This window comes from Dromaius novaehollandiae, chromosome 15, assembly GCF_036370855.1.
Source record: "Dromaius novaehollandiae isolate bDroNov1 chromosome 15, bDroNov1.hap1, whole genome shotgun sequence".
Classification (NCBI taxonomy): domain Eukaryota; kingdom Metazoa; phylum Chordata; class Aves; order Casuariiformes; family Dromaiidae; genus Dromaius; species Dromaius novaehollandiae.
In genome coordinates, this window is record NC_088112.1 from 17,549,042 (window position 1) to 17,575,945 (window position 26,904).

Here is a 26,904-nt window from a genome sequence, read left to right on the forward strand (position 1 = left end):
CATCATGTTTTAGCGTATTGTGTGATGGGTGGTTCTCGTTTTCTCCTATTGATGCTGTGGTGGGATAGGTAAAATACTAAATTGTTCATAGGATCAGGATCCAATGAATGAGGGATCAGATTTCCCTCCTCCAAGAAGGTGATCACAACAGCTGAGCTACAGTCTGAGCAGCTTGTTTCCATCTCCCATGAGTACTCATGTATTTTCTGTTTTGCTTGCCAAATGAAGCAGTACCATTTGGAGAAACTGTAAGAAAAATCAGTGTATGTCTTATCACCAGGGTAGCCAGCTTCTCTTGCCCAGCCTGCCTTTGGCTACTAATGTAAAACCATTTTTGCATGGCATTTTTCCATCAAATGTGGGCAGAATCTCACTTTGGAGTCATTGATGGTTTTGCATGAAAGTGGCCTTCAGCTCTGCTCAATCCACAAACACCCCAGTGGTCCTCAGGAATCAGTGATAACATCTGCCATTTTAAAGCTAGAAAAGGGAAACCCCACCGTGCTGCAGAGTTTCCAGCTGAGTTTGCAGCAGGTGCTCCCTCGAGGCAATGTCCACTCTGACTTTTGCTGTGTTTCAGTTCCGTACGTTCGATCCCTGCAAGCAGCTGTGGTGCAGTCATCCCGAGAACCCCTACTTCTGCAAAACGAAGAAAGGGCCTCCGCTGGATGGGACCATGTGCGCCCCAGGGAAGGTGAGAGCAGCTGCTGTGCGTGAACCAGCACACTTGAACATGTTCAAACCTGTGTGTTTGTAGACAGTTGGGGATGTTCCCCTTAGAATCAAGGGCAAAAAGACAGGATTCCTCCTCCTGATCCATTCTTACAAATGCAGAAAACAGAGGACTGGACATCAGGACATCAGGGGCTCATACTCTGCTTCTTGGCAAGTCATTGCAATAGAACCAAAAAGGGGGGAATTTCCACTGCAGATGACTTGTGTGAGGTGTAGGAGGGGTTGTGTTCAGATCCGTGATGTTGCTGTCCCCAGCGCTGTGCGTGCAGAGAGCAACGAGCCCCTGGAGACTGGAATCAAACCGAGGCCACTGTAGCTGGCCCAGGGGAATGGATGGACGTGGGAGCCGATCGTCTGCTAGAGAGGACCAACATGCAGCAGGCAGGGGCTGTGGGGAGAGAAGCCATGACCGGCTGAGAAGGGCAGAGCTGGAGGCAGATTTACTGGACCCATGAGAGTCCCAGGGGCCACAAGGAGCTGCGGAGGGAAGGGGCGAGGTGGCGGGGTGCCGCAGCTCCCATCGTCGGGCACCGCCTTGCACCTGCTGCCGGTGGTGGTTGCCTTCCGCGGAGGTGTGCTCGTAGGGCTTGTGGCGTTGTGCCCGGAGGTGGTCTGCGCTCCCAGGCCTTTGGAGGCTGCTGAGCTCTGACTTCACCGAGCTTTCGATGTGATGCCTGAGGGGGAGAGGACGATGTTGCTGCTTGGAAAGGTGTCTTGTAGACCCTAATGGGTGACACCATTTATAAGACAAATGAACCACATTAGCAGCTGCTGTTATGGTTTGAAATGTCTTTTTTATGAAAACACAGCGTAATGCTAAATTCCTTTCCAGCAAGCCATAAGCTATACGAGGCATTCCCTTTTGTTTTTCTCTTCTTCAGATTATTCCTATTGTAGCAGCTTCATTGCTGGTGTGAAAGTCTATGAACAAAATTTCAAAACTACAGTCCCAAATCTTAGATAGTTTCTTTAGATTGACTGGCACCAGTTTTCTGTATCTTGATTTTGCATTAGGAACGCTTATGAAACTCCAGAAAAATGCAATTATATTGCATTTTCTTGCTTTACTTGCTTACCCATCCATTTTTTCGTATTGGTATTTGAATAGAAAGAAGAAGAAAGAACTTGTAACCGTACAGTTAAGGAGCAGTCAGTGCTTCCATTATAAACAGTTTGTCAGGATATTATGCAACTCAGCTGTAAAAATTTTCTCTGGACTGGAACTTGGGATCCAAGGTTTCGGCTAACTGTGCAGACTGGCCAGGTTTTAGTTCAGTGGAGATGTGAGGGAGTATGTGCACATCCTGAAGTTTTAGTAGATGATAGAACTGTAACTGTTTTATTCCCGCAGGGCCTGTCCCAATTTTTTGATAAATAGACTTATTGCAGCCTTCCAAGAGAACCTAAGGAAATCATATAAAATAAAAGCCATTCTGTTAGATAAGACTCAATAGATTGAGCGAAACATGCTTTTTTAATAGCATGAGTTATAAAGTGTTCCTATTAACTTTGTATTTCCAAGCTCAGCATTTGACCAGTGTAGTTATTAGGAGTTGCTGGTGTTTTTGAATACAGACAAATCAGATGATTTCCTTTCCATCTTTTCTTTGCCTTGTCATCCCTCCCTTTGATTTGGCCTTTCTCTGTTCATTCTCTTCATCGGTTTGGACAATACCAGAGACTCCTAAGTGGAAGGACTGTGACTGTAAAGTGAGTATGTTGCAGAAAGTTGGGACTCCATTTCTGTGTGGCCATTTCCTTTAAGATATATTTCCCATGATATCTCAGCAGCACTCGAGGAAGAAGAAAATAACTTCAAACTTGGTCCACTATTTTCTTTGGAATAATGCCAGAGAAGAAAGGAACAGAAACATAAGCAATTAAAGATGTTGATTCAAAAAGTCCTATTTCTTTCCCACTTTAGAGACATGTAGTTATCATGATTTCATACCGCTAATTCCCAATGCCTATTTTAAGCTGAGACCTATCAAAACACTGCTGATGTGTCCAAGAAACATCCAGGCTTTGCAGCAGCTGAGGGGACTGGATGCCAGAAATGAAAGTCACGTTCTGGGGACTGACACGGCTTGTGGTGCAGAGCTGTTTTCACCTAAGCCTGGTACTCAGATAGCTGATAACTGGTCTCTTCACTTTTCCAAACTTAGCTGATGCTATCGAGGAGAAGCCAGTCCAGGCGCTGAGCGTTAGAAATGGGAGGAAGATTTCACTTTTTAATGCTCTATATGTGTGCATGCATGTATGTGTGTATGTATATATATACACATATGTGTATTTGTGTAAATATATGTAAGCTCTGAGTCCCTGAAAGTTTTTAAGGATGGTCTCTTATCTGTCAATTTTTAAATGCTTTTGCATAAACTCACTATGAATGTAGTGATTGCTTGAAAGAATTTGCCAAAAGAAGGAGGTTCTGCAATTTCAACAACTTTTTAATAAATCTCCTTATGCAAATGGAGGCATTTAACAAGCAGATACATTATGCCGATTGGCAACAAACTAATAATTTGCTGGATTTAGTGACAGTGAGATAAATTATTCTCTTGGCTTCTGCCTTCTCATCCAGAGAAGAAAATCACTATTTTTATATAATTTTGTAGGGAGTATATAGAATATTTTACGTTGCTTTCAACCTGATTTTTTTTTTAAACCAGACTAAGGTTTCAATAGGAAGAGGAAAAGGGCATTGATTTTTCGGAAGCTATGATGGTGCAATGACTTGCAATTAATTCTGTGCATTCTGCATGGTCATATTGACCTCCAGGAAATCAGTCCAGTGTGTAAAGTTAATTCCAGTGTGCAAAGTTAAGCACATGTAAGGTCAGAGTCTCAGTGTGAAGTGAGAGATGCTCCATAAATTGCTATTGTAAAATGTGCAGATAAGGCATAACTGTGCAAAGCTTAGCTCTTTGCATAGCTGGGGGTTAAAAAATCATATGCTTTCAGCTGATGATTTATTTACTTGTATCCAATTCTGTAAGCTCCACTGTTAGCTGCAGGCTTCTTAAGCCAGGGAGCCTTTAGAAACGTATCATCAGTTTTTGTTCTGTTTCTTAAACTATGACTCTTCTGGGGAAACGTTCATATTGGCTGAAGTAGCTAACTGCTCTTCATGAGAGAGAAGTGAAAAATAAAGTCATTCATGCAAGGAGATTACATACTAGAGCCCATCTGCTTGCTGCAGTGACTGATACAAAGGTTTACACCACCTGACACTCCTTTATTTCTTTTCTTGGAGAGAGGTAAGAACCCAGGACCTTCCCGTGCCAGCTGAGCTGATGTTGCTCTTCAGTCTGGCACCTATGCCCGGGGTCCAAGCACACACCCAGCAATTCCCTTTACTTTCACCATTCCGTTGAGATTATCTGAGTTGAACTTGGAGGTGTTCTTTGTCCAGCAGGAAAGGAAAGGATTGATTAAACATTGAAATAAAAAGATACTATTAAGAAGAAAAATGGACCGAGAAAAAAGGTACACTAATGTGTACTCAAAGCGATCCAGATAATTTCCCGCTGAGAAAGCTGACCTCAGCTTCTCTTGGAGACAGGAGACAGATGGATAAGTGTGTGCTGTGTTAGTCACCACAGAAACAGTGAGAATACTTGAATCTCCACTCAAGAAACTTTTACTGGCTTGCAGGGTACATTTTACTGTTACGGCTCTCAGTTTATCCCTTGCAACTAATTATTCTTAAACAGATGGAGCAGAGCAGGCCGGCCTGTATCTGATGGGAAATATAAATAAATAAATAACCGTCTCCTGGTAAGATCTACCAGCACTGGGAGGGGCTACCAGGCAGGTAACTGGGCAAACGGTCAAGGAGATGCACCGAAGGGCTGACAGTTGCTGCCTGACATAAAAAGGTAGAGATACCGAAGGAAGATCCGCAAGTCTTTTCTTGAAAAATTAACTCGCAGATGCTTTAAGCCCATAGGAACACACTGGCTCTTGTTTTGGCATCTGCAGCCGTTGTTTCAAAGAACTGCTGAAAACAGCAGTGGAATGTTTTACTGCAAGAGATTTAAGCTTCCTCTCCTGGAAATTGCACTTGTTTTGGACTGTCCTGTTGGCCAAAAAAATAGGCGAGACTACAAGAAGTCATCTTCTCTTCCACTAAGAAAGCCATTTGCATTTACCTAGGGTTTTTTTTTCCTCATTAGAAAAACAAATAGCTTTAATATGCATCATATTTTAAATGAAAACCTCTGTTTGTGATGGGAATAGTGGTTGGAATTGGCTCTTTTCCACCTCATTATGTAGTTAATGTAGTAGCAAAAGGAAGGGAAGGCTCTAGCTTCCTTTAGTACACTGGAGATCACTCCATCTCTGATTTTCCCTCCTCACACTCTCTCCGTTTCCATAGGTCTGCACAGGGTAGGATTCGATTCTGGATCATTTCCTTTTATGTAGGCTCCTCTCTTGGCATCCGCAAACAAAAAGGCAGAGCTGCTGTGACTCACTTCACACAAGTGTTTCTCTTAGTAGCTCTACCTCAGCTTCCCGACGATCAGCACATGACCGGCTTCTCCAGTAAAAATCAATGCTGCGCTTTCCTTTACGCAGCAAAGTCAATAACACTTTTCCATGTTTGCTTTCCAGTTCAGGGACCAGTCACAGTGTCAAATAGATGGTTTATTAGTGGTTGTTGCAAACCCACATCCCCCTGCTCCTGGCTAAAAAAAGGGAAAAGAGATTGGAAAACACAACATCACGTGTCTCCTGCTCTCCTCTGCTGAGGCCAAGCACTGGACATTTCCTAACAAACACACGCTACGTGGCTCTGGAAACTGGCTCAGTGGTTCATGGGTGACTTACAAATGAGGGATGCAGAACCCTGGAAAAAGGGTGTTTAAACAAGCACAGATCAAGGACTGTCACATCTCATCTTCTCACGAGCACAGCTGAAATTTGTATCAACAAACTGATGTTCTTCCAGCTTCCCCTGCATCTCTCTCGGGGTCCCATTGCCACCCAGGCCCCAACAACTCGCAAACTGTTCAAACAAACCTCCACAGAGTCGTAAGTAAATAGTCCCTGAAGGGTACAGCACTGAACTTAACATTGAAGAAGGCAAAGAAGGACATACTAGCATTTTGCATTTCTTCCATGCTTTGCTGAATTATCTCTTGTTCCATCAAACAGCTAAGAGGAATCTGCCTATACAGCTCCGGAGCAGAATTGTTATAATTGGCTTCGTGGTAACTCATCTACTTCATAGGTTTTGACTTTGAATATTTGAAGTCATGAGAGAGAAAAAATAGTTGAAACCTAATTTCTACTCCCTTTCCCTCTCCTTTTCCAACCAAATCAGTAACACAATAAATTGCAATGAATAAAGAGCCAGTCATTAGGCAGATTAGCAAATCAGTAAGCTGTCTTGTCACCATTTTACTAATGATTCTCTCTGTAAGTTCAGCATTATTAATGATTATCCATCACTTTTAAATTTGTGTTCCTGATCACTAACCAGTCGATGCTTAAGAAAGCTCTCCTCTTACATATCTTCTGATTTTGTTTTTGCTGGCAGCATGCGTTTAGCCATATGCTCAGCTCATGCTGCCTGCCAAATTCTTGAATTCCAGGGCTTGTTAAGCTGTGTAAAATGTTATTGTTGACTTGAATGTTAAGGGAAGTAAGTGACTGATTGCACTTGTTGTTGTGGCCATCTGTGCGTGTGAGCCGGAGCTCTTATCCCGACAGTAACCGTTAACGCAGACAGACTGCGACAGTCTAATGCAAAGACATTTGTTGTGCTGGAAATATTTTCCAGCACCCACACTTCATCAGTAGATTTTTGTGTAAGCAGAAATAATACCAGAGAGGGCCAGAGTCTGTGATCCTTGAGAAGAATTCTCCTTGACTTCAGCTAAAAAAATTTCCCTGATTAGGGGCTGAAGAAATTGGTTGAAAGGCGTTAGCAGGTTTCTTTAACGAAAGGAGACGGCAGAGAGGATATTAGTACTGAAGCTACAAAGGCTCTTGAAAGAAATATGTAGATATTTTGTGGGTATAGGGAATTTAGCAAGCTGCATATTTCAGCCTCTGTAGAATGACTGTACTTCTCTATTAGAAATCAGCTTAACAGGTTATGATTAACTGCTCAGAGGTGGGACTGTCCCGGCTTGTTCTCTCATGAATGTTTCATGGTATTTTGATCAGTTTTACTGTGAGATGTCCAGAAATATTGCAAGAGTTCTTTATTAAGTATCGATAACGTCTCAAGTGCAAGATGGCTTTGATTTCATGCCAGTTTGCTTAGCACGGTTATTGCAGCAGTATGTTTGCAGCGTTGTAGGAAGAGCTGGGAAGGACGATGCTGCAGAAGGGCCGCTGCCGCTGCCCATCAAGTGGCTGCAGGCAATGGCAGCGGGGGAATTCACCTTTAGCCTTCAAGATTCGGGCTTCTGCCACTTCCAGTGTAACGAACTTGGGAGGCTTAAATCCAGCAAGCATATATGTGCGTACTTAATTTGTAGCTATACTAAGGCTGATTGAGTTTGAGATGATGGGCACAGTTTGACAGTTGATGACAGTTTGTCCCACTGCTTTCTTCTGGAGAGGTGAAAAAAATCCAGAAGTTGTGCCTGCAATTGAAATGTATCGTACCTCAGCTTCTCATGTGGTGTAATTTAACCATCTAATCATTTTGCCATCTGTCCTATTTTCTCTTTTAGCATTGCTTCAAAGGTCACTGCATCTGGTTAACACCAGATATCTTGAAACAGGACGGACACTGGGGGGCATGGAGTAAGTTTGGCTCTTGTTCTCGCACGTGTGGCACAGGGGTGAAGTACAGGACGCGGCAGTGCGACAATCCACAGTGAGTTACATACAGCCCTGTGCTTATCTAGTGAGTGAATGAATTGTGTGAGTCGTTGCTAACTTACTAGTTAGCGGTACAAAAAGTGCTAGTGCAATAAAGGATGCTAAAGGATGTAGATGGGGCTTGTAAAATCTAACCGAATATTTGTATTATTAAATATGTAATTATTGCTTTGTATCTTATTGCTATGTCATGAAATGTCAAGATCATAACAGCAGGAACTGAAACAATCGTCAGAATTAAATGCTTTTACCAGACAGACAGAATTTTTAACATTGACTTTCTTGCTTCGTGCTGATAAAGTGGTTGAACTCGACTTTAGTGTTGAAAATCATCTTATAGTTGATAAAAAAATACTGTTTTAGTGAGGCTGCATTTTCTGATGGAAAGCTGTTCTGTCAATAAAAAACATACCCATTCTAATTTCAGCCTTTATTACATTGGCAACATGAAAGCGACCTTTATAATTGTGGAGTCCATTTTAGTTGTAAAATCTGTTTTCACATAAGAAAGGCCGAATGAACTAAAATGTTTCCTGTGTTTTCTGGAAGAAGGTGCAAACCCAGATATGACTCTTGAGCTCAGTGTTGTCAGATAACACGGTGCCAGCTTGGAAGGCACTTGTGTCTGGAGGAGGGAGCACTAAGCCGTGCTCTATTTCTGGATTTGCTGCTGGCTTAGGGGGTGAATGTGAGTGAGTCGCTTCATCTGCCTGTGCTTTCCTTTCCTGGTCTGCACCAAGAAAATGGCTTTTCTTGCCTATATCAAGTGCTTTGAGGCTCTACTTGCAGAAATTGCTCCATGAGAGCTAGACGATAACAGCAGGTTTTTAAAATGATCTCGTATTTCACCCCAGCTGTAATGATGTATAGTAAAGACTGAGAGAAACCTTTCCAAAATGCCTCCCAGACTATCTGTTTCAACAGAAAACAAATATCAGAGCAGTCATTAGACCAGATCAAGTCCTGATAAAATGTGGGAAGGAAGTACCAGAAATACACAACTGGCTTCGTCTAGTGCCTGACTGGGATTTAAATTATGCCTGGAAAGATGTAATAAACGCTTGATTCGTACATGAATGGCATAACTATCACTTTCTTTCCTCTCTACAGCCCAGCCAACGGAGGCCGCACATGTGTGGGGCCAAGCTATGAGTTTCAGCTTTGCAACACTCAGGATTGTCCTAAGGACTTTGAGGATTTCAGAGAGGAGCAATGCAGACAGTGGGATCCCTACTTTGAGTATCAGAACACAAAGCACCACTGGCTCCCCTATGAGCACGTTGATGGTGAGTAGTCCCTCCTCCTGTCTTAAGTATGTTTTGGTGAGGTTAGTTCCAGCCTGGGAGCTCTGGGGCCTGGAGCTGGGTACTGATAATGTATCATATGGCCATGGACACCATCAGCCAGGTTTCCTTTATCAGCATGCATCAACGTGCGTAAGGAGGGGGCTAGAGAACTGCAGACCGGTATGTCCCACTGTCTTACTGGGAGACTAACAGAAAGTGTTATGAAAAATAAAATCAGTAGATACACATGTAAAAATTAAACAAAGCAGGATCAAATTATTTTTAGGGAAATCATGCTTCACATCTATTCAAGTTCTTTGAAGGGATCAGTGAGTATCTACATATGAGTGATCCACTTCATCTAATATACTTGGATTCTCGAAAAGCTTTGTACCCTGTTCCCCAGTAAATGCTTTTAAACTGAGTTGTTGGGAGATGTCTGTGTCCTTCAAGGAGCTGTGCTGGGATGAGTGCCTTGGGGCGTGTTTAGCAGTGATCCGGGAAAGGGAGCAAACAGGGAGGTGACAAAATTTGCTCTGAATACAAAATTATTCAGGGTAATAATAATAAAAAGGCCCAACCAGACAAGGATAAGCAGGAGAGTATAGATAGACTAGGACTTTTCAGCTTGAAAAAGTAATGATTTAGATTAAAAAGATAGAGAGTTACAGAAATGTGAGTAGCATGAAACTGAACAGGGAACAATTTATTCGCTGTTTTTCATAACACAAGCCTGGGAACATTAAATAAAATTTTCAGGTGGCAGATTTAAAACAAATAAAAGGAAGTACTTTTCCACATAGCATATAATTAAACTGGAATTCATTGCCACAGGATGTTTTAGATGCCAGAAGCTTAAAAAGTGATTTAGAGAAATTCCTGAAAGGTCTATAATCCTTCCAGAGCTATTAAACACCAATATATAACCATGACTTAGGAAGTCCTTGAGTTGCATTTTACAAGAAATTTAGAAAATATAGTAGGGAAAGTAGCGCAGTGTTTGTTCTGTTCTACATCCTTCTGCAAGCAGTGCCGGGCACTGTTACAGACAGGATGTTGGGTTGGACGGGTGTTGGGTCTCAACCAGCATGATCGTTCTAATGTTCTGGATGTCTTGGCAGAAATCAACTCTTAGAACAAAAATGCTTATTTTATTCTTAACTTCTGTGCTTTAACTGTCAACAAAAGTGCAGCTAATTGATTTGGGACGTGAAGACTGTTGCCATGCCTTTGCCATGTTGTGTTGCAGAAGCGCTGAGGAGAGCTTTTAACAAACAAAAGGACAGATGGCAACGATCTTGGATGACAAGCAGTGGGGCTGCTTGCCATTGTTAAATCTAACCACTTAATTTGAGCGATGGGTCCTCCAGGTCAGTGTTGGCATGGAAAAGGGCAGGTAGTAGGTACCCGGGTACCGAGCTGTGCCCGGGTACCGAGCTGTCCTTGGCCACGCTCAGTTCTCAGGGAGGTGAAAGTTCACTTTGGGTGAATCGTGTTGCATTCCAGTGAGAGGACACTCCGCCAGAAGTCAATGGCAAATTCCTTGTAATTAATTTGTCTGAATTTTTTCCTACACAGTTCTCAGGGTTGCCTTATTCTTTTCATTGTCTTGTGCAATCTGAGACTTTCAGAGGAGCAGATACAACTTGATGGCTTCATTTCGTGGAATAGCTTTCCTGGCTCAAGGAGAGGGTAGAACACTGTGACCCACCGGCCTTTGCTTCTGGTTTATTTGGAATAGCCTGCTGCAAAGACCGCTGAGATGAATCGGATATTTTTCTGTCAATTAGCTTCAATGGGTTTTGGGTCATATATCAACTCAGTGATGTCTGATCACTGGTCACTGCTGGTTCTCCGTATAAATATGGTATAAAGCACAGCCACCCTTGTGAGAGTTACATATAGCTATGTGGCATTATTAAAGGAGCAGCTTTTGTGTGAGGACAAGGCCGGAGGGAGGTTTATACTAACAGTGTAATATATTTAAAGATGCCTTTTGTAGAGAAAAGGCACATCAATCTACTATCTACTTTGCGCAGATAATACAGTAATGACTCAAAAGTGACATAAATCCATATAGTTGACATGCAGCTCAGCTGGACACATCTTTGTCTCTCTTTGTCACGCCTCTGACACATTGTGCCTGTGCTGGGGACAGGGAGGGGAGCGTTTCATCCCGTGTCCAGAGAGGTGCCGCGGACCTGGGGTGCAGCCCGGTGCGTGCTTGAGCACAGCGGGATGCACCCGGGTGCCAGAGCCCCGAGCGTCCCCTCTCCCAGCCTCTGCTGGCCTCTCAGCCCTGTGCCACGTGTCTGCCACGGCAGCGTGGAGGGTGACATGGGCTGTTGGCTGCCGTCCTCAGAAAAAGAAGGAGGGAGCGGATAAGGGAGCAGGGCATGGACAGGCAGATTGCTCACTTCCATGCTCCCTGCCCCATGCCGTGCCAGGCCCCAGGGAATAGAAAGAAAATCATACTTTGCAGTTAACAGGATCCAATTTAATAGAAGTCACAATTTTACTGTTCTCGTGGAGCAATGGGGAGGGAACTGTCTCTCTAAAATAAAGCCCTTGTACAGAGGGGTCTTGTGCATAATCTAATGCTTTTAGTCTATACGAATCCATCGGGTCTGTGATTATTGTGATCTTAATATTTCTTTATTAAGAATCTGCACAAGAAAAGTAAGGTACCTGCTTTATGGTCCAGGCGCTACATTTTTAGCATGACATCTCTGCGTTGTTCAGCAGCAGGAACAAAGGTCTCTGGTGTACCAATACCCAGTGGCCATGAAGACAGCAGCAGCAATAACGAGAAGTTTATTAAAAGAGGGCAGAGGCCATGGAGCTGTATGGAAGGAAGAATGCAAAGGGCCTGTGAAAATTTTTTTTAATTGAACTACTAAAATGGAAAGATTTTTTTTTTTTAATGGTGGGAAAAATGCCCTAAATCTTAATCATGTCAAAATAGCAGGATCTTTATTTGTTCTGTCTAACAGAAAGGCCATCTGCTGTTCACTGACAAGGAAAGCATAGTGAATCTAATTATGGGGCTGGAGAAAGCAAGAGATGTGGGTAAAGTGAAATACAGTGGTGGGATACAATTTTGTGCAACCAGTAATTAGTCCTTTCAGCTTTGTTATTTGTTCTTTGCTCCTTGGAACGGGTTAGGAGAAAGAGGTGCGCTTGTCTGGCTGTTTATACGTGTGTTAGCAGTAAAAAATAGTTTTTTCTGAGTGTCTTTGACATCTCATCTTTTTTAATGACTTAGGCCATCATAAATGCAAGTACAACAGTGACAGAGAATTACTTTCTTGTTTAGGAGGAAGTGGTGTGGCCCAGTTGTCTCTGAAGACTTTTTCAAAGCCAGTTTCACTTACAGTGTAGAACAGCTGCTTTTATTTGCAAAATTATTTTTGCTTTTCCAGATTTAAGTAGAGTGTGGGAGAATTTGATGCAGAAACCTCCATCTCCCAGAGGCAGTCAAATTTCAGACTGCCAAAACCTCAGCCAGATTACATAATCCAGCGTGGGATTACGTGGGGGCCCCAATGGGAGTAAATGATCTGCTGTTTGCCAAGACTGTCTCCTAATGATGACCCTGGGGTCCTTTCTGCTTCAGCCGTTTCCAGATGATCACATAACCTCTGAAAGGGGATAATCATCGATGATTTAGTGGGTACTGTATTATGCTCTGCGATGTATGAAAGAAAGAGGAGAGAGTTGATATTGTTTCCATTTAAAGTGCAGTTCACAAAGTCAGCAAATAAACTGTAAGAGCTGAGCACACAGAATATGGGTGATTTTATTTTCCAGCTAAAGAAAGGTGTCACTTGTATTGTGAGTCTGAAGAAACGGGTGATGTCGTATACATGAAAAGGATGGTACATGATGGGACTCGTTGCTCCTACAAAGACCCTTATAGCATCTGCGTGCGGGGAGATTGCTTGGTAAGCGACATAAGTTTTGATGGGTTGTTAGTATTGTGGAAAAAATTAAAATGGTAGCTGGAGTGTTTCTCTCCTAGAATGAATATTTAAGCAGATATAATAACACTCTGGGCATTTTGAGATCTCAATAGGATTATTGTCACAATATTATGTGTGATGTTCACAGTTGCTCTCACATTGCATGTGACTCAATTCCAACAGCATCTACCTACACAAGTAATTCTTAATGCAATATTTTAAGATAAACTATTACAATTAGCTTTCAGTGAAAGCTTTTCCTGCATAAGGTTTAGCGGGGGTGGAATGTACAATGAAATATGAACGTGCAGCAGCTTTCAAGGAAAGTGGTATTAAGATACGGCTGATGTGCATGCTCTCCATATTTGATCGAGCTATTTTTAAAAAATCAATGACAGTTCCTCTAAGCTGGGATCTACCGCAGGTCATCTTTCAACAGAATTAGAAGCTCTGATTCAGCAAAGCACTTGTGAAGGTTGTTAACCTCTTGTGGATGCTCTGATTCTCCTGGAATTTAAGCATCTGCTTTAAGATAAGCTCAGGCTTAAGAGCTTTTCCTTAACCCTGCTGCTTTCCTTCAGTATGAGGACCACTTTGAAGCATAATATCAAAATACAATCATGTAATTCACAGTTATTAAAGGAACTGGAAATAAAAGTATTAAAATCTGTTTAGATGCTGCTCTTCCAGGAAAATACTACAATTTGGGGGATTTGTTTTTGTTTTTGCTTTTTTGATAACTCGGAAATCTGGGTTTTGATATCTGAAGTGAAGGCTCATTTGAGTTGAAGCTTGGATAGGTAAGAATGACTGTTTTTCTCTTTTGTGCACAGAAAGTTGGGTGCGATAGGGTCATAGGTTCCACAAAGCAGGAAGATAAATGCGGTGTTTGTGGAGGAGATAATTCCCACTGCAAAGTGGTGAAAGGAACATTTTCAAGAGTACCAAAGAAACAAGGTCAGTGCATTCAGTGTGTTTTGTCCTGGGGAATTCAGAGTATTTTGTTTGATCTCTTCTGATGTCTCCATTTTCATGAAAAGTATCCAAGCAATCACAAATAATTTCTGGCATCACTAATTCTAATAAACTCTCTGGACTTTACTTTGAGACATGGCTAGAGTCTGAAAGTATGAAAGTAAGACTTTTGCCCAGTAATCAAGTATGTCTGCTGAAATCAGGGCTTGCATGCGCACAGAGGAGGGCTCGCCGCGGTCCCTGGTGGGGAGCTCTGCACTGATCTGTGTGGCCGAGGTTGCTGAGCTGCTCAGTCCAAGTCACTAAAATGCTGCAAGACTATTTCATCGTCACTCAGTGTCAGACCCGAGCTTGCGTGGTCTCTACGGGGATCTGCAGTGTGGCACTCGAAGCACTTAATAATGAGCCATTTTGGTCTGAAACTAAGTCAGTTTGTGAATGACACTTAAGCCCCCTCTTTTTTTTTTTGACTCAAAGCCCCTTGTCCCTGTTGCCTTCCGTCACCTGGCACAGATACATGGATGAGAGTGGAGTTGGATTAGGTTCAGTTTGCTTTCATATACTCTGGTTTTAGAAAATAAAATATATTTAAAAGCCTAAGACAGACTCTTCCCGTTTGTGGCATACTAACCACTTACTGTCTTTTTAAATCCTGCAATAAAGGGCACGTTAAGATGTTTGAAATTCCTGTTGGTGCAAGACACTTACTTATACAGGAAACAGATGCCACCAGCCATAATCTCGGTAAGGAAAAAATATTCAGTCAGAGTATTTTTTTCTGCTGTTTGTTTTTGTCTCTGGAGCCTCACAGTGTGTTTGTGCATTTGTTTACCCGCTATCCTCCCACACCACATGCCTCCTCCGAGTGTGCTGAATTACGGAACTCGTTCGGCAGTTTGGTTTCCCCGTGCTCTATTCCTTGGGGTCGCAGTAAGGAGATCCCTGGATTGACATGTGCACGTGCAAAAGCTGCCGGAAACGCTGCCAAATTACATTATGGGGTGCAACGGCACTTGTGTTATCTTTGGGTGCATCTCACAGCGTGCTTCCCATACGCAGTCATGCCCAGCTACATGCAAAGAGCGGTGGGAGCATTGACGCCGTTGCAGACTCTGCCCCGTTGCTGATGGTATTGAGGCGAGGCTGTCCGATCCATCACACAGCTTCGAAAGTAATCGAAATCCGCTCCTCGCCGTGCCGGGTGATCAATGAGAAGCGGCGTCTACTAGGCCGTTAGTAACGGGGAGCAGATTCGCAGCAAACGGCCTGCTAGTTCTCCCGCGAGTCATTCGGCAGCCCCGGCCGCGGCCGCTTCCCTGTTGCTGTCCGTGCAGCCTTCCCGCGCCGTGGGGAGAGAACTGAGTCATAACACAAAGGCGGCTGAAATCTCTCCTAGCGCGGGATGGGACCTCAGTTACAGCCGAACCACGCAGGGAGTGTGATGGCACAGCTCTGCAAAGCAGCAGGAGTTGAAACCGGGCTGTGGCAGTATTTCCCTGAGCAGAAGAACGGATATGATTTGCAGCCCCTCTCTGGCTCCCGCGCGGGGACCTGCCGTGGCTCGGCCCGGTAGCCCCTCTCTGGCCGGAGCGGTAGGAGCCCCCCGAGCTGCCTCGTCGAGCGTTGGCCGGGGCTCAGAAGCTGTTAGCTGGGAGCTGGCAGGGAGCCGCGCACGATCGCACAGTGCAACCGCCCTGGCCTCCTTTCTGTGGCAAGGCAGGCTATAAAAAAGAAAGGAAAAAAAAAAAAGAACGATTGATGTCTGTGGAGCCAAGCAAGAAAGCGCTAGCGGGTCAGTGCAGCACCTGAAAGAGCCTTTCCAAGCTGGGGAGGGAGCAGGGGGAAAAGGCGCACTGCTGGGTTTGGCCTTTTCTGCCACCGGGACAGGAACAGAGCAAAGCTGGGGATGAGAAGCAAACCTCTCATATTCACATTTCTTGTGTTGTTTCTAGCAATTAAAAATCGTGAAACAGGAAAATTCATTTTAAGCGAAGACAACTACGTGCCAGACTCTAAAGTATTTATTGACATGGGTGTGGAGTGGGAATATCGGAATGATGACGATAGAGAAACCGTGCAGACCATGGGGCCTTTGCGTAACGGCATAGTTATTCTGGTAAGTCAAATGGAAACCATCTTCCGTGGAACACAGTGTTGTAATGTGCCATAATATATTTTAGATTCCTCCTGTGAATTGCAAGAAGACATCTGCTTCGGTTATAGGACAGTAGAAGATGTATTTTAATTCCTCTCTCCTGGTTCATTGCTGTGTACGAGAACTGTTACAACTCAGGGTTGTGTGTTGAGCAGCCAGCTTTCCTGAGCATTTTCTGCGGATGGTATAGCAGGTCATCACTGTGTAAAGGCTCTGCAACCTACCTATCCCAGCTGAGATGTGAGCATTAGTAAAAAAGAGTCAAAATGGTTCATATCAGATAGATTTAATAACTCCTTATCCCTCCCATGTTTTGAAAATGTATCCTGCAAAGTCAGATAGCGGATCTTTGTGCTTCCAGGCGCATGCTGTTAGGGCACAGCCAGTTATAGAGTTCAAAAATCCTTCCAACTGTATTAATTTTTCATTTTTAACAGCAAATGACAGACTAGAACAAGTAGGACTAGAATGATTCAGAATCCCTCTGAAAGCAGCTTTAATCTGTTCATCTACAGCAGCTGAAAATCAAAGGAGGAATAAAAATGATGTTTTCAAAGGACCAGTGTCTTATAATTTATGACACTGAGTTATGTTTTCTTGTGTGTGTCTTACTGCAGTGTGATTGCAAAACCTCTTTCTGGATAGTTTATTTTTATATCTTGATTAAGTAACAAGTTTCATAGAATTCCCAGGATTATCATACGGATATTTGTATTTTACCAGGAATAAAAGACATTCTCTTCACCTCTTTCAGTTAATCTGTACATTTGAGTTTGCTTTTACTTTTAGTGGAACTACCCATTATCATTTTAGTATAACATTTCCTTCCTTTATGATGGGATATGGAAAAAATTTAGTATTGTGAAGTCAGTCCAATGCTGGCAAGAAAAATCAGTCTAAATCAACAACAGTCTTTCTTAATATGCAGTTTAGAAGCTGTATGTCACAAGGCTAGAAATACTTTTTCAGCAGGGAAAAAAATGTGTTGAGTGCAGCTAAAAGGTTTAAATCCCTCTGGGGATGTTTTTTCATCTGAGCCATGATGATTGCTATTTTGCGTCATCTCACATAACTTCTGATATCAGTCTTTCAAATCTTCTTTTCCCTGTGTCTGTTTTGCTTTCTAGGTGATTCCTCACGGCAGTGCCAAGATATCTTTGACTTACAAGTACATGATCCACGAAGATTCCTTGAATGTAGATAACAATAACGTTTTGGAAGAGGACTCAGTATCGTATGAATGGGCTCTGAAAAAATGGTCCCAGTGTTCAAAGCCTTGTGGAGGAGGTAAAAACCAAAGAGCAATGCATTTAAAATTGATTAAGGGAAAACTGGAAAAGTGAACATCATGTGCCACAAGACATTAGTGAGACCAGGAGTGTAGGAGGGTTTTATTTAAGTTAAAAAAAATAGATAGGTAAATAACATATGGAGTTAAAAATCTGACTAAAATGGCTCTTTGGGCAGATCTGGTATTGCTCATTTCTGATTTACGTTTATGAAACTGAAAAATTGTACAAATGTGCAAGATTTGGACAAGGGCCTCTGAAATACAAGGACATCAACATCAAGGCACACTTGGGGCAGGCCCTTATTGCATCTTTTGCAACCTGTGATATGGACTTTGCTATGTGAAAACGCCTGTTTTGGGGGCCACTTGCATACCCTGATGGGCCTTGCTGCTGTTCAGCAGAACGACGTGCAGGCTTTAGCCCCCTTAATGCAGCTGGGCAGATTTACAGAACATTTTCGAAATCCTAGCAGTTGCTGTTCTTTTGATTATAGCCTGTAGTGAAAAATAAGGGGATGAGCAACTCCGGGTGCTGCATCCGTGTGGAGAAGTGTGCGTTCAGTGCAGTTTGCAGGTCTCTGTGCAGCGCGTTCACCTGCAGCTCCAGCTGCGACCTTCGGCAGTGCATGCGAGTTTGAAACCTGAGTCCTGCGTAAGACCTGTCTGGCCTGAAAATAAGAGGAGTTTCTTTCTTCAGGCTATCAATTCACGAAATACGGCTGCCGGAGGAAGGCAGACCACAAGATGGTTCATCGGAGTTACTGCGAGCTGATCCAAAAGCCGAAGCCCATTCGCAGAGTGTGCAACCTCCAGGAGTGCTCCCAGCCCATGTAAGCATTTCTGCCGCCAGCTTTGCTCGCTTTGCAGCGGTACCCAGCTAGCACTTGTCAGCTGAAAGAAGGTGACAAGCTTAATCTCTGCTTTTGCACCTTGATGCATGGCTGCTGCCTGAACTTAGGGCTCTTAAGTGCCTCTATACATCATTAGAAACCCAGTAACGTGAGGCTGTGTTGCTACTAGTTACGTTCTGCTTGTAGAAATACTATTCCAGGGACTGCTGGTTCCTATTACGTCTGACATAAGTTGGATTAGAAAAGAAATGCTGTCTTGATCCAAGCATTTGTATTCAGCCCATCTTGAGGTAATAAAAAATAGACATAAATTCAATTTATACTAGTCGATTTTACACAGTGTGAATTAACCACGTAAGAATAAATTTACGGAGTGCTACATAAGAAAACCAATGTCATACATCCTGTCAAATCCAAATCCTCCTAGAATTCACAGCATGTTTTTGGAGATGTAAATACTGGGAAAAATATCTGCCCTGTTTGATTTCTCTGGCTGTCCTCGTACAGCGTGCTAAGCCTGTGGTACCTGCATCTTTGATATGCACAGTAAGTTGTGGACATTTTGATTCACACTTTACAGGTGCTTTTTTGACTGGCGGCGGATTAACCTTGTCGCATGTAAGGCTCACCTATTCCCCCCATTGCTGCTGCAACAAGAAAGGAGTAGGTTGAGCTCAGCTTTTCACTCTGGGGACCAAGTCTAGATTCCAGGAAGCAAAGCAAATAAGTAGAACATACCACACAATATTTCCTAACTTCTTTTCAAAAAAGATTTGAAAGAGAGAAAGGTCAAGAAACTATGCCCCATAAACTCGGCCTGGGCCAGGGTTTAACATTTATTTATTGGCACCGGAGTAATGATTTAACGATCATATCTCAGACTCTCTGGAAAGGACTGTATTCTTCTTTCCACTACAAATATAATTGGACTCAGGCACCACAAAGACTCAATAGGATCCTAAATTGTGCTTGGATTCCTCAATTTTTTGGTTGTCTCTGTTTCCACAGAACGTCATCTGAGCATTTTGCCCTTGTTCATAGGAGAGGCAATTATTTTAGGGATTTCATGAGGCTTTGCAACACCCAGAACAACGCTAATATGCTGCTGCTTCACTGTTAATGGAAAAAACCCACTTTTGTCTCAGCGATTGCCTTAGAATGCATGGCTTTGTGCTGCGCAGCGCTCGCCTTCCTCCGCAGCTGTATAACTTCAATAGGTTACAAAGATAGAGTTGTATGAAATTGCCACTCTACTTTTTGCTTAACTTGGGAGTTCAGTGCATTTTCTTGTGCCGATGCTATTTCTTGCATATACCTAGAAACTGGATTTCTATGAGTACTTTAGGAGAATCACTACAAACTCAGGATATTTCTTCAGACCATATATTTTTTTGTTTAAATTTAGCCCATGGATCCTGTTTACATTAAAGAATACTTCCCTCTTGCAGGTCTCTGCACTCTGTAAATATTTATAGACTGCTGTATATCTGCACTTACTTGATTATAGCCAAGCTTTCAGTAGTCTTCATAAATTTCCTCTTGTCCCTGCCTGTCCTTGCAGCTGTAATTCTCAAGGTAGTTTTGATGATCAAGAAAGTTTTCATCTATCTCACATTATATACCATCCGTAAGATTTTTCCAGGGTCCAAATTGATTTACGCATTAAGAACTCAGATCTGATTTTCAGTGAAACTTTGCCTCCCACAAAACCAAACCTTGGTGATGCTGAGGACCCTCATTCACGTGAGCTCAGCACGGACAGCCCCGGCGGTGTGACTTGGTGTTTGCTGGTGCTTTGCATGGCTAGGGATCCAGTCCATGGACTACATGCATAATATTAAAGTTGAAGAAATATTCTACCAGATGCCATTATGGCAAAACAAGCAGCTGTCAAATTGGATCTAGTGTCAGCACTAACATGATATTTTAAAATGGTGACTCAGTCCCTCGACCAAAACGTTAGTCCTACAAGGCTGAAATTTCATATTGTGCATATTCAAAGCACTAACTGCTCGGGGTGTGTTTAGTGCTTCCTTCCTCTTCCTTTCCAAAGATCTGCAACACCGTTCCATGTTAAGAATTAATCATTTTTAAATTTGTGTTTGGAAAAATGCATTTTGAGTGACAGAAAGAAAGACGAAAATAATGTGATGTTAAATGTTATGTAAATGTGCAGCAACACACATTCCTTTCAGCTCAAACAAATAGAATTAATGCATCTTCAAACTTAGTGAAGGAGACCATTTATAATTAGTCTGAGAACATGTAGGCTTCCTCTATATGAAAAAAGCAAAATTTCCTCTTATATGAGGTTTTTTTCAAGTACTTTACAGCCCAAACGGCTATAACATTAAATAAAAAGTGATGGATTAGTAAATGGATCTAACACAGTTTTCCGTTAAATAGCTTTGATTGTGGTATAAAAAAATTATAAATCAATCCTAATTATAGTGCTCAGATGTGCTAACAGGGCATCTAAGAACCACATGGCATTGTCCTGCTAGAGTGGACGGTGCTGTTTGGGTGCATGTATGTAACAACTTAGGAGAACAAATCTTTAGAGATATTAATTGAAAAATGAGTCAGTATAAAGTTCTGGGTCTTACTGTTGATTTTCAATGACATGGTTAATTAGTCTTCTTAGAATGGCTCAGTTGTTTTCATTTCTTCCTCTTTTCTGAGATCAGAACCAATATCGCCACCCTACCAGACTTGCTGTTTAAGAGTTGCAGTTCAGTGGACAGTTTGAACTCATCTAATTCAGGGGAGAGAGAATTTTACCTAACAAATTTACTTAACCCACCAAATACTCTCTTTTCACTAACCCAGCTGGGTTACAGGAGAATGGGAGCCTTGCAGCAAGAGTTGCGGGAAGACGGGCTACCAGGTGCGATCTGTCCGATGTATCCAGCCCCTGCACGATAACACAAATCGGTCTGTTCACACCAAGTACTGCAACAACGATCGTCCGGAAGGCCGGAGGCCTTGCAACCGGGAGCTTTGTCCAGCACAGTGGAGATTAGGACCCTGGTCACAGGTCAGTCACCTTCTGGAGGCTTCAGGCAAATAATTTCTTATAAAGCAAGGAAGAAGATCTTGGAGAGTGTGTTCTGTGCTGTCTATTCAAATGCGTTGGCTTGCTGAACTAATTCCCAAACAGAGGGTGTAGTGTTTCCGCAAGTACTTATTCTGCAGAAACTAAGTTAGACGGAGAGGTGATGGTGGTGAAACACCCAATAAAGCCAACCTGCAGTGATGTGGGGTGATCCAGATCCCACGAGCCAGCTCTGTGCAAATATGTTTGTCAGCTGCAGGGAGGCTGACCTCTACCTGCTCTTCATCCTGTTCAAAGTCTTTTAGCTGTTGGCATAAGCTGAGGGAAAGGCGATTAATTCTTTTGTCACTGTTTTATTTTCTTTCAATTGAAGAAGTCTTTAGATACTGCAGATAAGAAAGTTAGGCACCAACACCCATGGAAATGAGAGGTGTGAGCATCTTCGACCTAAAAGCCCTCAGCAGATGTCACTGCTGAACCGCATATGGTGCTGACCATAAGCCAAAGGAGTTTCTCACTTAGTTTACTGAGGAAACACAGGACACCTAGTCATGGAGCAGCTTCTCTTCTACCTTGCCTTCTTTGTTTACCGTTGCTGTGGGCAAAATGGGATTCAGTGGTTCTAGTTGTGTCGGGAGCTGGGCATTTTAAGCTTTTCATCCCCGGCTCTTGGACTAACTCGCTGTGTGAGCAAGAAATATGATGACACTGTGCACATACTTTTTCTTGCTGAAGTACTTAGCAGAGCAATAGGAAGCTCCATATATTCATATGTGCAATGCTTTGCAGTCATCTAATGGCAAGAAATGTGAGTAGAATATTGCAGCATTAAATTATTTTGATACATGGGATCTTTCCAGTTCGTCTCAGCCTTTCTCCAGGAAATCGTTTAAAAAAATAATGGCTGTATTTGTAGATAGAATATTTCATTTTAGAACTGTGCCATGCAAATAAGGGTATTCAATTTTCATCCTCACTGGATTTAACAGATATCACAAGCAATGCTGTCCCAGGTGCACACTGTGAATAGATGCTTAACATTTACAGTTGTTTCTGTATGGTCAGAGCATAAGCTTTTCTTAGGAGTGTTTCACAGCTCCTACTTCAACCATTGCTGCTCCCTCCTGACTGGACACTGTAGGTACTGGGGTGGTTCAAATAATATAATATGTAAGCTCAAACTAAGTGCAGTGGGTTCAAATTTAAAAAATAATTTCCCAACCATTGTTTGCAAAGGGTGACTTGGGATGTAACCGGTGCATCTCCTTTCCAGTGCTCTGTCAGCTGTGGCAACGGCACGCAGGATCGCCAGGTTCTGTGCCGGACCAGGGACAACACTGCCGGCTTTTGTAAAGAAGATAAACCAGACACCGTAAGGATTTGCAGACTACCTCCGTGTCCCAGTAAGCACTCAACTATTCCAGCATATATTACTGACTTGGAAAATATTATGTCGATTGCTTTTATTTGAAAGCCTTCACTGAACTTAGGCTCATGCAGGAAGCTTGCCTGGGCTGCCAGTTCAGCCTGGGCTAGTTTCAAGCAGCCTTTCGAAACGTAGTGCTGTTGTGTGGCTGCTGGGCTTCCTGGGCACATGGTTGTTTCATACTCGCGATGGGAAGCACCGCTTGCCACAGGCTGATGACGGCATCCCTGGGTGGGAGGCACTGCCCAAGTCCAGCCTTGCGTCTCCGAGAAATGCCAGGCTTGGCAAGAGAAGGCAAGTGGGTTGTAGTTAGTCAAGGGCATCATGGGCAAAGAGGCTTCTGTGCTTCACCCACCACCAGTGACATTCCCGGGCTTCTCCTCCGTTCTGTCAAGCACAAATCATCTTCAGGGGTTGCTTAACTCCATGCTTTAAGCTATAAGAAGTTTATTCCCGCTTAATCCACGACACCAATGGCTTTGTCCTTCTTAGCCTTTCTGCTGTTTGCAAGTTTACTCATGAGATCATTTTACATACTCCCGTTGTTAAGTCATTCATTTATTCCCGATGTATTTGTCAGTATAGCTTTTGATTCCTAATTACTTAGAATCTAGCTGTCAATTATGATCTCCAGTACAAAAGTTTAAAAAGAAATAGTGCAACTAAATGTAGGCTGAATGCTTCTCAGGACATATTTAACATTGCTTATGGGAAGTACTGCTGGAAAACTGGCCTTCATGCGGCCTTCAGTGTTGGCTGTCAAGCGCAGGACACAAATTGTAGCAAACTACACCCCCAAACCTCCTACACAGCCAGGTCAGAATCCTTCCCAGGGCTCCTTTCGCATCTAAGGCCACTCCTGCTGTTAATTTTTCCTCTTCTAACAGGTAAACTACTTAATGCTAATGTATATTGTGTTATATCTTTTTTTTCCCTCTATTCAAGGAAACGTTTCTGATCCTTCGAAGAAAACCTACATGATACAATGGCTGTCGAGACCTGATCCAGACTACCCCATCCAGAAAATATCTTCAAGTAAAAGACCCATTTATAACTCTGCCTTTGCCCTTAAATGCATGCCACATCGAATGTGGACTTTGCCTTTTGCTCTTCTCCTCTCTCTATGCGGAAAATTCCCTTGACTTTGCCAAGTTTAAATCTTGGGCTGAATCTTTTTTTCACACCGGCCTTGGTGCTCGGTGTCTTTCTTCTCTGGAGCTTGTGTAGCACTGGTGGTGGAGGTCTTGAAGTGTTGGATGTGTGAAGCTGGATCTCCACAGTATGTTGCAGTCCTCTGAAAGGGAGCTGGGACCAGTTTGCTTGTTGCTTGGTGATGGTGAAAAAAGGCTCTTACTGGTTCATGATGTTCAGTTTGATAGCAAAACTGAGAACTTATTGTGAATGTGATCACATCACAATAATGACACCTTGTAGTGCTAAAGTTCTCCTTTATCTAAAGGCCCTACATCTCATAACTCTCTAGTTTCAGTTTCCTGACAGGGTAGTCTGTTGGATGAGAGAATTTATTCATTCCATTTTCTTTTGCGGTGCCGTTGCTTTACTCACCCTTGCTGCTTATTTTTATTCCTGACCTTAATGTTTGTGTTTGCAAGCTGTGGAGGGCTCGCTGCTGCCGGGAGCTCCGTTCCCGTTGGTACTTTAAGTGCTGCTGCTACGCTGTCCGCTGTCGCCAAACTCCTGTTGGTGTTTTGAAATATTTTTCCTTGTGAAAAGCTGCATTTGTTTTTCCCTTCACACAACTTTTGCCAGTTTTGCGTACTTTTTCTATAGAAAGGGAAACAAAGCAGAACAGACGTGTCCATGCTGACGGTTGTGTGGTGGTGTTTTTGTTAGCTTGGTTGAGGCAATATGACATTTTCATTGACTACGATGTCTTCAGCTGCTCAACAGGAGCTATTTATACTCATTACATCTTTGGTCTTTTTTCACCATGTGCATGTCTGACTTGCCTGGTATGGTTGTGTGTGTGTGCGTGTGTGTGCGTGTGTGTGCGTGCTCTATAGATGTGTCAACTGGCAAACATAACAGTGTGAACAACTACAGAATTACCTCAATTTTTATTGCTTTTTTTGCTTAGAAGAAAAATTTTAGAAAAATGCCTTAATGTTGAAATGTAAATGGCATTAATTTACCAGATCCAGCTTTAAATATAAACAGTACACTGGTACCTTGAGTTAATCTTCATATGGAGTGTTTTTACTTGAATGATAGCTATTAGAAGGCAGTAAATTTAATCCAAGGTTAATTTGCACAGTACATGACCATATCTTCGTAAAGACGAGATTGTTACCTGACTTACTGACCTTTAACTGGCATTGCTGCTTCACCTTACGTGTTTGTGTTGAAGATTTGGAGTTCACAAATCATAAACCTGTTTGTGACATTCAGTAATAGTAGAAGCATATCAGTTTTTAAACAGCAGTCTTGGAGCAAACTACTACCTTATTGCGTTGATATATTCTTTAGAAAGGTGGCATTTTTGAATCTTTGGATCTTCAACAGTGTAGCACTTCAAACTTGTCATTATCATGTGATCACATATTTAAATTTTGCTGTTAATATGATAATTTCCTGAGACATGTTAACAATTTACATGACAAGGTGAAAAAGCAAAGACACGTATCTGGCACTGAATACTGTTATGTAAAATAATCGGTGTTTAACTGTATAAATATATTCATGACTGTTAACTTTAAATAGACAAATGTTTAGTGATGTTTCAAGAGATGGGTGGCTATAGAGAATGGTGCAATAAGGTATCTGGGCATTGTGCACTATGTCTATATGCACTTTGGTTTATCAGGGATATTTTATTAGTGTTTTGTATGTATTTAACATAATATTAAAGATGTGCCAATTCAGTTTGCTTTTCAATATTTTTTTATGAGACTAATGTGTACCAAAGTGACTGTGAAACTGATTTATTTTTTTCTTACTGATGTTTTGAAGATATACTTCCAGTCTGTCATGCATACTGCAAGTAAAAATAAATAAAAGTTCAGCAAATCTGGATATTTTGGTTTGCATAGAGGATAAAAATTTCATTCTGACATTCAGAAATTACGAAGTTGAAGATTTATTTATATAACTTATCAGATGTCACTAAACATATTACATAATGCAGTTTGATTATCATATATTTTTAGGCTTGATTTTACATATTTTTTATAGAAAAAAGGCATTTTTCTAAAGGTGCTTTTAGTGATTCTTACATAGCCAAGAGCAGATCTGCCTTGCTGAAATTACATTTAAATGCGATACCCCTTGACATTAGTTTCACAAGCCATTTGGAGAAGCTTGCATTAAAGCAATGCAACACAGGGCAAAATGTTCAAAGGGGCCACAACATGGTATGTAAAGAATATATAGAGCTGTATAGGGTCATGCAGTCCTTTTGTTTAGAGTTGTGCATGCAGGTACCTACAGTTTCTGATTCTTAAAGGCTGGTCTGAAAACTTGCCCAAAACCCAGTCACTATTCCTAGGTTCTAAGGAAGTAGTTGCTTTTTTCTCTGGCAGCATCTCACTTTAGCATTTAAAAACCATGAAAACGAATTGACACATTTGAAAACAAGAACCAGAGTCTTGCTTTTCTGCTGCAAATGCATAAGGCATAAATAGAACGCAAGAAAAGTATTTCCAACTCCATCAGTCAACGCTAGAATTGTAAAGCAAGAGCAATAACTATTAGTTTATTTTAGACTGATATGTTTGCCAATTAAACACCTATAAATGCCCTATAATGTTAACTGAGGATGAGTGAAGAGGTGATGCCTATGCTTTCCGAGTTCACTTAATACTGCTGAATCTGCTCTGGTTCTCTACATTGCTGCGAGGTTGCTGACGGTGTGAGTCAGTGCTCCCCGCAGAAGGGTGAAATATGAGCTCCAGCTTTGACTTGAGCATCCCTGCTGCAAGCTCTGACTAAAGGCGAGCAGCTGGAGTTACGCATCTTTTACCATACGAGTAGGTGGAGACTTAGTAAGGGCAGCAAGAGGGCAGAAGTGATTTTTTTTGTGTGTCACTAATCATGCCAAGCGTCCGTCAGTCTCTTGCCTTTCTCCTCAGTGCTCTCATCTCCTCTCCAGCCCTCTGACCCGTCGTGCTTTCAGCGGAGGCTGCGTGTTGGGATTTTTTCTTCACTGCAGTTCCTGCTAGTTCCCAGCTCCATCACTTCTGTTTTGAGGAACAGAAGCTATAGAGCATGCACGTAGGCTGGAGGACAAGTAGCTTTTCCGCTTTCCCTCCAAGGAGGCTACTAACCCTTTAGCATCCATCCACCACCTATTCATGTGAGCCTCTGCC

General features: G+C 42.4%; 1 protein-coding gene across 1 annotated transcript in view; it reads left to right on the forward strand.

Annotated features, from left to right (window-relative positions):
- The window catches only part of ADAMTS2 (ADAM metallopeptidase with thrombospondin type 1 motif 2), a 182,683-nt gene that overhangs the window by 149,253 nt on the left and 6,526 nt on the right, over window positions 1-26,904 (forward strand). Inside the window, exons 10-21 of the mRNA XM_064521062.1 lie at window positions 581-694; window positions 7,428-7,573; window positions 8,689-8,864; window positions 12,675-12,808; window positions 13,660-13,783; window positions 14,465-14,545; window positions 15,754-15,917; window positions 17,084-17,243; window positions 17,945-18,077; window positions 20,928-21,135; window positions 22,427-22,556; window positions 23,525-23,614. Of these exons, the coding sequence (XP_064377132.1) occupies window positions 581-694; window positions 7,428-7,573; window positions 8,689-8,864; window positions 12,675-12,808; window positions 13,660-13,783; window positions 14,465-14,545; window positions 15,754-15,917; window positions 17,084-17,243; window positions 17,945-18,077; window positions 20,928-21,135; window positions 22,427-22,556; window positions 23,525-23,614 (1,660 nt within the window). The remainder of the gene's footprint in view (window positions 1-580; window positions 695-7,427; window positions 7,574-8,688; window positions 8,865-12,674; window positions 12,809-13,659; window positions 13,784-14,464; window positions 14,546-15,753; window positions 15,918-17,083; window positions 17,244-17,944; window positions 18,078-20,927; window positions 21,136-22,426; window positions 22,557-23,524; window positions 23,615-26,904) is intronic.